At 40.5% G+C, this 14,671-nt stretch overlaps 1 protein-coding gene across 1 annotated transcript in view; it reads right to left on the bottom strand.

Annotated features, from left to right (window-relative positions):
* Positions 1–481: 481 nt before the first annotated feature.
* Positions 482–14,671, bottom strand: part of ACP3 (acid phosphatase 3) — a 48,304-nt gene continuing 34,114 nt past the window's right edge. The window contains exons 10-11 of the mRNA XM_004419368.3: positions 14,103–14,272; positions 482–4,269 (exon numbers count right to left, since the gene is read on the bottom strand). Of these exons, the coding sequence (XP_004419425.1) occupies positions 4,151–4,269; positions 14,103–14,272 (289 nt within the window). The 3' untranslated portion in view covers positions 482–4,150. The remainder of the gene's footprint in view (positions 4,270–14,102; positions 14,273–14,671) is intronic.

Genomic DNA, 14,671 nt, shown 5'->3' on the forward strand with positions numbered 1-14,671 from the left:
GAATACAAGAAAGAGGATGCCATGGGTTATAAGAGCAGTGAAAGATGTGAGAATTTCAGAAAATAAAGGTATAAGTATAGTTCATAAAATTCATGCTAATCACTAGAACTAAAACCAGATACTGTTGACAGCATTGTCTCTGATGATTAGAAGTGGGTAGGAAGACCTTCAACTTTGTATTTTCTACTCTTCTGTATTATCTACATTTATTTTTGTTTGAATACAATTACTTGTAATAAAAAATTTAATAAAACTTTTAAAAGCTAACTTCCCCCCAAAATCTAGCAGTACTTATTTTTTAAGCATGTTGTCGGATTTCTTCTTAAGACATTTAATAAGAAGAGGAACAAGTCCATTTAGTTTAGGGTAGTTCTGGAAGAAGTACAGGCTGCTACTGTTGAAACAGGTTTACAAAGAGAACACTTCAGAAAAATCTTTTATTAACTCAGCACGCATGCAAAAATAATAAGATGTAGACGTAAAAAAGATAACTTTTATTTCTTCACAATACACTGAAAGCAGATTTTACAAATTATAACAAAGAATACATTCTTGCTGCTTCAAAAAGGTTGTCATCTAATGGTTTAAAGTGGAATTGTCCAATGTTAGCTAGTAGCCACATATGGCTATTGAGACCTGACATGGGCCTAGTCCAAATTGAGATGTGCCGTGAGAGTAAAATGCACAACAGATTTCAAATATTTAGTATGAAAAAAGCTGTAAAATAGCTTATTAATAATTTTTAAAATAATTATGTGTTGAAGTGATATTTTTGATGTACTGGTTTAAATCAATTTTATTATTAGAATTAATTTCAGTCTTTATTTTTTTAATTTAATTAATTAATTTATTTTTTCCCCCAAAGCCCCAGTAGATAGTTGTATGTCATAGCTGCACATCCTTCTAGTTGCTGTATGTGGGACACGGCCTCAGCATGGCCGGAGAAGCGGTACGTCGGTGTGCGCCCGGGATCCGAACCCGGGCCGCCAGCAGTGGAGCGCGCACACTTAACCACTAAGCCACTGGGCCGGCCCTCAGTCTTTATTTTTACCTTTTTAAAATGTAGCTATCAGAAAACTTAAAATCCTGTATGCGGCTTTTGTTTGTGGCTCACACTATATTTCTATTAGACAGCCCTGGTCTAAAGCACCAAAATGTAGCACACACCCATTATTGCTCAAATGGGGTTTCTATTAAAGGGAGTTTTGAAAGAGAGAACTAACCTTTTGGCTTTCACTTACCAAGAAATCCCCCTGGCTATGAAGAAAGAAGCAATGCTAACAATATTAGAACAAGACAGAAAGAGAACAGGAAGTTGGGAGAATAGGGAACCTGACTGAATTCAGGGAGAAGAAACACCAGTTCTAATGTAAAAAAGGTTGTCATTTGAATGACTTCCAGTAAAATGTTTGCCTCTAATGCCATAAATAATTTCTTTTTATAATCGTATTCTCCTAAGACTTTCTTTACGCAATGCTATTCTAGCTAGGAATATTGTACCTACAACTCTTCCTTAGAACCTTTCTACATATACATTGCTGATATTTTTTATGTTAAGGAATTTCCCTACATTGATGTGTAATTACTGCATTATTCTGATCCTGTTCAAAGGCCTCTATACTGGTTTGAATGTGGGGAATACATTTCAGAGCAGAGGTTGTCTCAACCCTAGCAATTGTCTTTCAAACAATGTTTATCAACATGTCAACTAGACTGGTCTTCTCTTACCCATCTGAAAAAGGCACTTTTATCAGTAGAGAGAATCTGCATACTTTCCTGCTGAAGTTGGAAGATTAGCTTATTTCCTGAGAAGTATTACAGTACATTTGTGCTCTCTGCTTTATCACTATAGATCATTTGTCACTTGTGATTTTTCATTCTCCCATGAAGTATGAAAAACAATTACAGTATTTATCAACAGAGTAGCTCTGTGGAAGATAAAAAAAACAACTAAGTTGAGAGTGAGAGCTTTCTTCAAAATAATCAAGAGATGGTAGAAGGAAGAGAAATGGGGGATATTAAAAAACTCCTCAGAACCAATAGAAAGTAGAGATCCTTTTAGCCACCGACAGTATTAAAAGATGATATGAGGAAAAGGTTGTGAAAGCTTTTATTTTTACATTCTACCAATCCCATATAAGGTCATTGTTGGGGCCAACACCTTACTAATCACATTAGGAATGGACAGTTTAGCATCTTGGCCAGTGATTAGCAAATACTAGGTCCTCCATCAATGTTTGTTGAATGAGTGAGAAAATCCATGACTTGTGGTCCTGTTTGTACTTCCACTTTCAAGTCTCGTCACTTATTAGCATAAGATATTGTGGCTTCATTACTGTATGGCTGTCTACTTTATGGAGACATAAATTTGTCCTTTGTTCTTGCTGCTATGGATGTTTTCCCCTTTCCCAAGCCAAGAATGTAGCCAGATCTTGCATTTCTTTGCCTACATGCTTCTTGTGTTGCAGCAGGAAGCAGCAGTTGCCAGGCAAGAGAAGACAAGTCCGTCTCAAGTTTTTGTCTGCAGTAGCCTTGGCTCAGTGAGAATTGATAGAGAGTGAGGGTGATAGAGGTAAGTGCTTGGAGTTTAAAGGTGGAAGCTGTGGGATACAAGGGGAGAGGAAGATTCCTGAGACTGAGAGATGGGGTGGGGTTCTGGGTGGGGCTTTCTGTTCTGGTCAAAGATCCCAGGTAGAAGACTGGACAATGCCGGGCTGGTGAACTCCAGTGTGTGGCCTTGGGAGTCATGGCACAGATGTTCTCTGCCTACCTTCAGAAGACCATGTTGGCATGGACAGTGAGCTTATTGGACACCAGTGTGGACAGAGGCTAGAGGACCCTTATCTGACTCCTCCCGCCAGGTACACTCTGGGACCTTTAGTAGAACCTGAGGAGGTGAAGAATCCTACCAATGAATGAGACTGAATTTCCCACCAAATGCATGGTTGGAGGCTCAGTACAGAAGATAGTTGTTTAGGATAAATTTCAGGCTTACTACAATGGTACGATTCATGAAAGTGCTTGCTTGGACAATGACCAATCCAGAGCATAAAATGAAAAAAAAGTTGTTCACAGAACATGAGAACTAGATGTGACTTCTGTGTTCATCTAGTCCAGACTCTTCATTTTTAGATTATGAAGCCAAGATTCAAGATTGAAAAGAACTTGTTCCAAGTCATTGGCCTAAAGCCAGCATAGAGCTGAAGCAATGGGTCATCATCCTTCAGTCCACTTTTCTTTCTACTTCTCTACTTGAGAAATTCGGATCTATTTCAAGCAATTAAAATACATTACCATTTCATCATGGCCATGAATAACCCTTATCAAAGTAAAATCTCTTACTTTTAAAGTTAAATAAGGAAATTAGAACTGTAAAAATATCCAGCTCTGATAGTGGAGGTAAAAAAAAAGAACCATGGCTACAAGGATTTGCTAGTTATTCCATTACAGAAATTCTGGGGAAAATGACCTGAACTGCAACTAAAGTAGTTGATATTACAGTTTCTGAGAACTAAATACCTCTTCCTAAGGCATTTTTAATATATATATGTGTATGTTATGTACACACACATACAGAAATCTGTTAGCTATCAACCACTGGGGAGGCGTTTCTTTGCAGGAGTGTGTGAATGTTTGTATGAAAACTACTTAACATAAGCTAAATAAAAGGTTTATTTATACTTTCTGATTGGGTCTTATTTCTTAAGAATCATCCTATATAATACTACTTCTAGTCTAATTTTCCTCATTATCCAGTCTTCTTTAATTTATGTCTTTGTCACACCTTGTAACCGTTTGCTCTTTGCAGGTAAAAGGCTGACTTCTTATTTCTCTCTGGACATCTGTGCCAGAGAATACAACTATCCTTTGCAGAAGAGCCTCTTTCTATCCGAATGAGAAGCCCACACTACGATGAGTTCAATGGGGAGGAGACCTAACTAAGTAACCTACGTGTCCATTCATCAGTCAGTCCAGCAGCTGTCCCCGGGTCACTGTGAGCTCAGTCTCTGCTCTAGGCAGGCTCAAAAGGAAAGGTGTGGGCAGAGTGATGCCCATGTGGTGAAAGCCTGTCCTTTGAACTCTGCATCACTGAGAGATGCCGCATCACAGGAAGTTGGCCTGGCTTGTCTGCCCTTATTCAGCCGTCTGTTCAGATGTTCCGATAGGACTCTCTCTGCCAGCAGGGCCCGTGGCGGATGAGGGTAAACAGCAGCACCAGTAGGACACCAGACACCAGGCAAAAGGCAACAGCAAGGATGGTCCTTAGAACTGTAGGAAAATAGGAAGAGCATTAATGTAAAATTAATGGATTAGGAAAATAGGAAAATCACATCTCAGTGTTGATTTCTGCCTTGATTATAAATTTCAGTGGCATTTGGGCCGGCCCCGTGGCTTAGCGGTTAAGGGCGCGTGCTCCGCTGCTGGCGGCCTGGGTTCGGATCCCGGGCGTTCACTGACACACTGCTTCTCCAGCCATGATGAGGCCGCGTCCCACATACAGCAACTAGAAGGATGTGCAGCTATGACATACAACTATCTACTGGGGCTTTGGGGAAAAATAAAGGAGGAGGATTGGCAATAGATGTTAGCTCAGAGGCGGTCTTCCTCAGCAAAAAGAGGAGGATTAGCATGGATGGTAGCTCAGGGCTGATGTCTCTCACAAAAAAAAAAAAAAAAAAAAAAAAAAATTTCAGTGGCATTTCTGAAGCAGCCTTGAAGTCAGCATAGTGTGGGGAAAAAGCACTGGACTAGGGGTCAGGAGATGACCTAGATTCTAGTTCCAGCAAGACCTTTGAACTTTGGGCCTCAACTCCTCCACTATAAAGAGAGGGTAATTGACTGAAGTATTTCTAAGGTCTTCTTCCAGCATTAACTTCATGCATTTTTCTACAGTTAAAATGATCAATTGTTCATAATCTCAGGGTCAAAGGAAATTCTGAATACTCAATTGCAATCATTAATTGGGTCTAAAAGAAATGGAATATCATCTTTTAGTCTTTGAATTCGATTTTCGGTAAATATCTTTTAAAGAGGAAACCTTGAGCACATGTTGACTATGGAAAGCATTTTTAGGATAACTGTATTATTGCTAACCTGTAACTTTATTTACACATATCCCTTTGATAGCTGACCAGTCATGAAGCAGATACATGAGGTCGTTTTTTTATGAGATGCTATTCATTATTTCATCTGAAAAGTTACCCCTCACTCTCAACTTCCTAGTCCACTATGGTATATACATCATAAATATCTGTACCATCTCTAAATGTATGTTTGATTTTCATTGTAAAAATATGGGATTGCTTGTTGGCTTAGGCAATGAGAGAGCAAACATCTCTCTGATCCTGACAGCTCTGTCTACAGAACCCTAATACTCCATGGAACACAGCTGAAAATCACTTATTTAGCCTAACTTTATCATTGTAGAGATGAGAAAAATGAGAAGTGGAGAGATAAGATAATTTGGCTAAAATTCAGCCAAATTGTATTTGGGTTGGAATACACGAGATCTCACCAATCTCTTGATTTTAAAAACCATCTATTCACTAATGACTTCCAAATTTGAATCTTCCCCAAATTTCCCCAAGACTCGTATTCAACGGTGTACTTGACATATTCCCTTGGACATCTAATATGCATTTCAATCTCAACAAGTCCAAAACTGAACTCCTAATCCCCAGCTCCCCTTCCTCCACCAAATCTTTTTTTCCTGAAGCTTCCCCTACCTCAGTTGATAGAAACTTCCCTTTTCTAATGGCTCAGCCCAAAACTCTTGGAGTCTTCCTTGGCTCCTCTCTTTCTCTCACATTCTATACCCAATCTGTCAGGAAATCCTGTTGGCTCTACCAAAAACTATACCCAGAAACCAATGATTTCTCCCCTTCTCTGCCACCACCCTGCTTTGAACCACCATCATCTTTTGCCAGGATTACTGTAATGCCCTCCTGACTTGTTCCCTAGGTCCTATCCTTTCTCCTCTACAATCTATTTTCAAGACAGCAGCCAAATGACTTCAAGTCCAATTATGCCACTTGTCTACTTAAAACAAAGCCTGCAATGAATGCTCATCTCACTCAGAATAAAAGCCAAAGTCCTGATGATAACAGTTTATGAGGCTCTACATCATCTGGCCTCATTAACTTTTTGGATTTCCTCTTCTACCGCTCTCCCTTAACTTACTCTCTTTTGGCCACACAGGCCTTATTGCTGTTCCTCAAACAGGCCAGGCACCCTCCCCCTCACTGCCTTTGCTATTGTTGTTTTTGCCTGGATGATTTCCTCACAAATCTCTGCAGCAGGTAACTCCAGCACCTTCTTTGCTCAAATCTCATCTTCTCAATGAGGGCTTTCTATTTAAAAGTAAGTGTCCCCACACCCATCCCCAGCTGGGTACTTGTGATCTTCACCTTCCAAAGTACTTATTTATTACAGTTATCTTTTATTTCCCATCCTTCCCTCCCTCTAATAGAATGTAAGCTTCATGAAGGCAGGAACCTTTGTCTTTTTTGTTCATGAATGTATCCCAAGCACTTGGAATAGGGCCTGGCACATAGCAGGTGCTCAATCAATATTTGTGGAAAGAATTAATGATCTAGAACTCATAGGTTTCCAACTCTTAGTCCAGTCCTTTTCTCACGATGTCAGGATGCTCCTAACATCATGAGAAGATGAATATTAATAAAATTAGGTCCTGGTGGACGGGTACCATTAGCACTGCAGATAGAATTAACGTAAAGTTGGAGGGAACTAAACAGAATTGAGGAAGGAAGGAAAGGACTAAATGGAAATGAAGGGAGAAGGCAGAGACTAATGATTCTCAAAATTAATGTTCATGGCTGACTTTCTGTATTTGGAAATTTATTTTCAATTATTTTTATTGGCTATGTTGTCATGGTGGTCCCACGGAATATGCTTTCCCTCTTTTTCCTTTCCAGACATGCAGTGAGCACACACCATGTGCCAGGCCAGCTGTGTGTTGCGTTCTGGGGTTCCATGATCCTTGCTCTTGAGGAGCTCCATATTTAGTCAGACAACCAGACAGACAATTATGAGATAACGTGAAAAATAGTAAAATAGCGGTGTAAAAGACATGGCATTGGAACAGAGAGAAAGTTGCAATTAACACAAAGTATTCTATTTGGAAGAGAAAGAATTTGGAAAGTCTTCTGAGAAAATGATAAGATTTGAGCTGGCCTTGAGACAAATAAGATTTTGCCATGAGACAGAATGAGTTGCACAAGGGTATGTTGGGAAATAACGAGCAGTTACATGTGGCTGGAGTATAGGTTATGGAGAGGTGAGATCAGACATGTAGGCTAGGGCCCAGATTTTAGAAGGTCTGGTTTGCCATGGGGCAAATGGGAATCATCAGCAATTATTACTCTTGGAAATGAATTGGCCCAATTTGCGTTTAAACAAAAAAACCCCAAACTGGAAAAAGATAGGATGGCAGAGGTAGTGTAGGCCTAATTGAGAGCTATTAAAATGCCTTTGACAAGATACTGGGCGTTCAGCACTGGAACTGTGGCCCTGAGAATGCAGGTGAGAGAATTCAAGAGATACTCCTGAAGTAGCACAGACAGGCTTTGCAATGGACTAAAGATACAGGTACAGGAGAAGTTGTGGTCAAGGCCACCCCATGGGTTCTAGCTTGGGTAACAGAAGATGATTAGGCTGTGAATTGAGATTGGAAGCACATTAAAAGAGGATCAGTTTGGAGTAGAGGAGGTAATAAATTTTGTTTCAAATGTAGGATTCGGGTGGTTTATTATCCTGATAGAGATGATCAGTCAGCAGCTGGGAAAAATAGGTCTAGAATTTTCTATGTAGATGTAGAAGTAAGGATTATAGATGTAGAAGGTGGAGGCCTGGGTAATAGTGGCTCATGGTGAATGTGGAGTAAGTGAACCAAGGACAAGGCCCTGGGACACAATCATTTAGGGCTTGGTGGAAAGTATGAACAAGGAGTCTGAGAACAAAGAGAAGACTCGGGAGAGATTCTCTCTCTCTCTGTCTCTGGTGCTTATTTTTTAAATTATATGCTCCTTTGTACTGCAAAGGATTTTGTGAGTTTGACAGTGTAATGTCCTAGAATCTGAGAAAAGAGAGAATGATCAATTGTATCTAACTGCAAAGAGGTCTAGGGCAGGTAATGACTGAAGACGTCCACTACACGGGAACATGTGAAAGCTGCTGAAGGCAGTGTGAGTTGGTACTATTTTTTTGAAAACTATTTTGGCAACATGTATCAAAAGCCTCTTCCTCTTGCCATTAATCCCCAAGTCCGTCTACTCTACTTCTTGCCCTCCTTTGAATGTCTGATTTTCTCCTTCACTCACCCCAGTCCTTGGATTAGTGCAATAGCCTCCTAACTGTTCTCTCTGCCCCACTGCTCTCCAATCCACTCTCCCCACTGAAGCAAAGAGGTCTTTCTGAAACAGGAAGGCAGTCACGTCATCTGTCGTCTACCTAAAACCTTTTAATGACCAGAACTACTCAACTCGACCTACGAGACACCTATGCCTGCCTCGCCAGCCTCTTTGCACTCACCAGACACACTTTTTCCAGTTCCTAAAATGCCGTGTGCATGTCTTCAGCCTCTTGGTCTTTATCCATCTTCTCTTTGGTTTATAACATTCTCCTCTCTCCTCACCTCCATTCACCTGGTTAATTCCCTCTCTCCTTCAGGTTTTGGTTTCAACATCACCTCCCTTGAGAAGCCTTCTCTGACCCCTTAGACTTAGGTAATTACCACTGCTGTATGTTCTTACAGTCACCTGTTATGTCCTTCATTATAGTACTCACCATACTTAATTGTTAGGGGTTGTTCAGTTATCTATCTCCCTGTCTTCCTTGCCTGCCTCTCCACCTCCCTGCCAAGGTCTAAATGTCACATGGGGACAATTTTCTTGTCTTGATTCTGTTTCCTCAGCAAACTTAACATCTGCTACATAGGCACATATTGAGTACATACAGGTGCTCAATAAATATCTATTGTTTATTAAATATTCACATACTTTGACCCACTACTCCTATTTTGGGGAATTTTCCTAAGGGAATAGTCCATAAGACAGTGTGGGATGGCAAGGGAAGATGATAAGGTAGAAATACGGGGTTGGAGATTGTTAGGCGTGAATCCTGACCCTGCCATCTGTGGCATGTTATTCTCTGAGCTTCAGTTCTCTTCTCTGTAAAATGGAGATGGTGATGCCCACTTCACAGGAAGAGAAAAAGAGGCCACTGAATTAGGCACTGGTGACTTTCAAAAGGGAAGTTTCAGAACAGATGAAGGAAGGATGAACATAATTTTACTGAATAGTTCAGGAGTGAGAGGGAGATGAGGAAATACAGTCAGAGAATGCAAATTATTAGTTCAAGAAAGTTGGGATTGAAGAGAATGAGATGGAGCAGGCATTTGAGGGTGCTCTTTGATGGGAGGAGATTTGGGCATTTTCATAGAATGGAAAGAGCCAGTGCAGAGGAAGAAAATGAAGCTAACTAAGAGATTCATCGAGGTCTGAGGAGACTGTAGGGGTGGGATCATATGCACGAGGAAAGGAGTTAGGTTACTCAAGGAGGAACATGTTTTCCTGAGGGACAGCAGTAAAGGCAGGTTAAAGTCACTGAGATATTTTGAGGTAGTGACAGGAGAACTTAAAAGAATTTTCAATGGATTTTTTTTACTCTTTTCAGGATGTCTCATGAGAATTAAAGAAGCCAAGATGGAATTAGAAGTTTGGGGAAAATAACAAGGCCTTCCTGTAGAAAACAGGAAAAGAGTTTAGTAAGGGTGAATACATTTACCAAGCAGTGTTGAAAGACCCAGTTGAGGTTGAAATAGAAATTTCAACATTTATAGTTTGAAATGGTGACAATAGGCTTCAGCTCCACTCAGCAGATCAGAATGGAGAAACTGTGTGGTTGATTTGATCTAGGGTTTTCTATTGGTGTGGTGGGCAGGGTATGGGATGGCCAGTATTGACTGTCAGAATTGCCTTGGTTGAGGGCAGGAGTGAGAGTGCAGAGTGAGTTGGTGTATACCAAAGCAAGTTCCCAATGTCATTAATGGCTGATGAGACATATCCTGGGAAACTGATGATAATGGCAACAAGGATGATAAAAAGCTGTTATAATCACATGGCCACATCTCTGAGGGAGGAGGGATGCTGGAAGGGGTATCATTGAACAAGGGATCTAAACAGCAATGGGGCAACAAGAGAATGCCAAGAATGCCAACAAGACTATGCTGAAAACAGAGGCCAAATAACACAGATATGTCGGTATATACCTATGTATATATAGTCAATGACTGGGTCTTTATAGTGTGGTCACGTTCGAGGCTCATTCATAGTATCTCTTCCCTATTGATTGAACAACTGAGTTCTAGGCTTCCGACATCTGGGGCCAGCCATGTGGAAGTCAGGCTAGGTATGGAGGACTGAACATTTATTCAGTTAGCAAATATTGATTGAAGGTACCAGGTTCTAGGCATTGTCTACTGGCTGAAGATTCAAGGAGGAAAAAGGTATGGATCCTGTCTTTAAAAGCTCATGGTTGAATCTTGGGCCTGTGTATATGTCCTGTAGATTCTCAGCTTTACAAAGATTATGAGGGAAAACTGGAACTTCCCCCCAGTAAATCTCTTTCCATGAAATAATTGGAGTTGGAGATTGAGGTAGGGATTGGGAGAGTGCTAGCAAGGAAAGTCTGACTGTGTTAGTAAAATTGTGGAATTAAAGAGGCATTTTCTAAAAAAAGAATTTTATTATTTTTAATAACTAGTATGGAAAAAGTAACAGAGTATGGAACTTAGAGTTATGAATTTCCCAGTGAAGGCTCCAGTTAATTTAACTGATATGAGAATGGAATTAATTGGATCTATTAGTACTAGCTGAAAACACTGCTTATAATTATGGGTAGGATTTCATGGGTGGAAATATCCTAAGAAGGAAGGTTGCCAGGCATTCTGCATATACAGAACATGTCCCGTATTTAATGGTTTTGTCCTGCTTCCTGTATTGGCTTTCTCAGGACACCCTAAATATTCTGAATTCAGCTTTTTTCAATAATTATAAAAATTCAGCAGTTAGAGCTATTTATCAAATTTATCTGAGCATCCTATACTTTCATTTGCTAAATTTGGTGGCCCTACTAAGGAGTCATTCAATTCCTACAACCTTCTGTGCTTTAGCCTGCTCTATAGTGTCTCTGCCAAGGCAAGTGGTCATCCAGCCCAATGGACACTTCTGGTCTGAGGAATTTCCCAACACTGAACACAATCTGTCTTCCTGAAATGTTACCTGCTGCCCCTAGCATTGCGCTTTGAGACCCTATAGAACAAATCTAATCTTTTTTCCTTAAAGAAGTTCAAATATTGAATCCACTTTGTTGGAGACCACCTCATGTTATAGACTCTTAAGTTTTCTATGAACTTAAACCAGTGGTGTGCTGGTAAACTGGATCTAAAAAACCAAAAACCCCAAAACAAAACTGATTTGTGGCATATGCTGATTTCTGTGGTGAAAATATTGCCATCATGATGCCATGACCAATTTCAAACTGCCAAGGTGCAGTCATCGAACTCAGAGTTGGGAAGTGAAATGCACATTCCACTCTTGAGATCTATATGAATTGGCTCCAGCACACCAATCCCTAAGTTTTCTTTTTATTAACATTTTTTCTGCTTAATTATATTTCAGTCTATTTGGATATTGAATTGTTGGTATTGGTGTCTTGAGGAAAAGAATTCTGCAAACATACTACACATAGATTTGATAAGAGGAGGTTAGAGATTGGTTGTGGAGGATGAAGGAGAGGGTGGGGTCAAAAATAACTCATGGGTTACTGGGTTTTGCTGCTAATCAAGACGGAAAAGAGTAGGTTCAAGGAGGAAAGCAACTAATTTATACATTCATTGAGCAAATATTTATTGAGCGCCAATCCATGCCAGGCACAGGCACTTTTCGGTGCTGACGACAGATATAGGAGAGAACACGACAGATAAAATTCTTGCTCTTGTGGAGATGACATTTTATCTCATTAGAACTGACCCCTTGAATGAAACCCTTGGGAACAAAGATCCTGAATCTTCTGCTGAGAAACTCCCCTACACTGTCCAGTTTCAAGCCCCTAGGACATTTGATAAATGCCTTTCTAGTATCTTGTAACACATCATTAGAAACCTCCATCCAAACTGATTTCATATGGTGCAGTTGTCACCTCCTGCAGGAAGCCTTCCCTGACATTCCTTACTGCTTCCGTCCTTCCAAATCCAGGTAACTCTTGTTCCCATAACAACCCTTGAAGTCCAAAGACATAACCTTTGTTATTCTGTGTAATATGAATCTCTTTACTTTCACACTACATGGGAAATTTCCCAAGTGTGTTTTCTTAGCAAGTTCCATTTTAAATAGATGAAGCAGAGCCATCCATCAGCTTAGCCTTTATCTGAAGTAGTAAAGTCCAAACTAAATACATCTTCAATGTAAAATATTCATTTACACCAGTCAAATCATTTCACTTTATATTAATATTTTCCCTCCTGTTACACTAAAATAAAACCTCCAAACAAAAATAGAGCCCCTAAATTCTGTCCTTCAGGAATTTTATTCTAATTAAACACATACACATTTTTCAAAATTCATTATAAAAGTAATGCTTTTGAACGTCCCAGTAATGACTTTATTCACTGTTTTACATTTGGCTCACTGCTGGAGGAAAGTTACATGCATGGAGGAGAAAGAATAACTAGATGATGGCCCCAAGGCCAAATATTTACTTGGGAAAGAAATAATACAAGTAAACATATCAATCGATGTCTTGTGTCAGTCATCCCAGGACCAAGAAGGAGAGGGAATGGCTTTGCTCTAGACTCTAGCATCCAGTAGAAATCATCTCTAGAAAGCATTTCATCTTTATCTGTAATGGAACGTTGCACGGTGTTCTCTAGACGTGTTGCATCTCCCACATGGCACATCTACAGGACTCAAGAGTATCATTGGAACATGGTTTCTTCTTGTATAATGAGCAGTTTCTGTAGTTTGCTTAGGTTTTCTGAAGATACCAGAATCAAGCCTCATACATTCTTTTTGTCCTCAAAACGGATATCACGGCCACACTTTCAACATTCCAATAAGTTTTGGTCTTAGAGGCATGCAGAACATTCTTATATTTCTAATTTTTTTCCAGTTTGTTATGTGTCATCATACTTCCTCTCTTAAATCACATTCAGATTCAACATCTCTCACCATCAGAGCTTCAAGAGAAACTTCACTCATGCAGGGCTCTCATCTCTGATGTGTTGTGCCTGAATATCTTGCTCTCATCAAATTATTTATTTGCTATGAGGTATGTACTCCAAGGTCTGTCATAGGTATTATATACAGCAAAGTTTTATGGAAAGTTTGATTTTGGTTTCGTCAAAAATAACATGAATTTTCCAGGGCCAAAGGATACAAAGAGGTATTTATTTTCAGCTCTGCCTCCCCAAATGTTTTAACATAAATATAAAGAGATAGTACCAGTTTCCCAGTGTACGATTTCTCCAGATCTCTCCACTGTATCTCGTTTCTTTGCCTCTCCTTGTGAGAAGGCTGGAACTAACGGGTAAGTTGGTCCTTTGCCCATTAGCCTAGGATTAAAGTCTTCCCTTCCTTGTTCTCACCCTAGATTGTGGATTTTGTTTGAAATCTGTTCCACTTCAGACACTTAAGGAACAGCCTCATTTAATCCTGCTCAAACAAAATCTGGGAGTCCTTAAACAACAAAAGGTCCTGTGTGACCAATCATATAGCTCATGGCAGCCCCAAGAACTTTGATCTAAGCTTTATCTCTGATTATATTTGGCACTGATGCCCTTTTGTATTAACACTGAAAAAACCAAGTCAAGGTTTAGGCAAGTGAGGGCAGGGCTAGGTAGAGAGGTAGGAATTGCCTGAAGTCAGGGGTCCCTAGAACATACAATTATCACCCAAAACCCATTTCCCTCAAAGCTGGGGGTGATGGCCAAGTTATATTCTCAAAGCACCATTGGCCTGGAGAAAGGGCATTGTGCCCTTTCTGCAGAGCTCTGCATACACTCTAATCCATAATGTCCTCAGTACCTTGGTGGTTGCTCGTGGTCATACACTCCGTGGACCAGTCTTGGGGGATCACAGGGGCAACCAGCTCAGCAAATTTTGTCAGAGGACAGCTCGGGGTGCAGCCCGGCAACGTGAGAGGATGTGGCTCGTGCTGCGTCTCATTCCGATAGTGCATCTCTACGAAGTACTCCCTGGTGGAGGAAGCGGAGGAAAGGAGAGGAGACAGCTCTATAAGTTCTGCGTTGTTGAACTGCCACTGAATTTCTTTCCAGCTGGCCTGTAACATGTGAGTTGAGAGACTAACAGAAGAATTTATGGGAAAGAGTAGATTTTAGCCAACTTAGGTGTGGGAACAGGGAGATTGGGGCAGGTGGGCTGGCTCTGGAGAGTGGAAATAGGAGGGCTGGTTTGCTAGATGACCAGGGACATAGGAGGTGGGGAATAGGATGCTTAATCAGAGGAGGAGCTGAGAGGCAACAGTTGGGGGGTTTGGGGGTGATTTGATGAGCCTTTGAGTAAGAAGTGGGGGGCAGGTGGGGTTTTGGGGCTTCTTTCTCCTATTTTCTCCCTTTCACGCTTTTCATTTGCTC

Source organism: Ceratotherium simum, chromosome 5, assembly GCF_057802395.1.
Source record: "Ceratotherium simum simum isolate JZ-2026a chromosome 5, ASM5780239v1, whole genome shotgun sequence".
Lineage (NCBI taxonomy): Eukaryota > Metazoa > Chordata > Mammalia > Perissodactyla > Rhinocerotidae > Ceratotherium > Ceratotherium simum.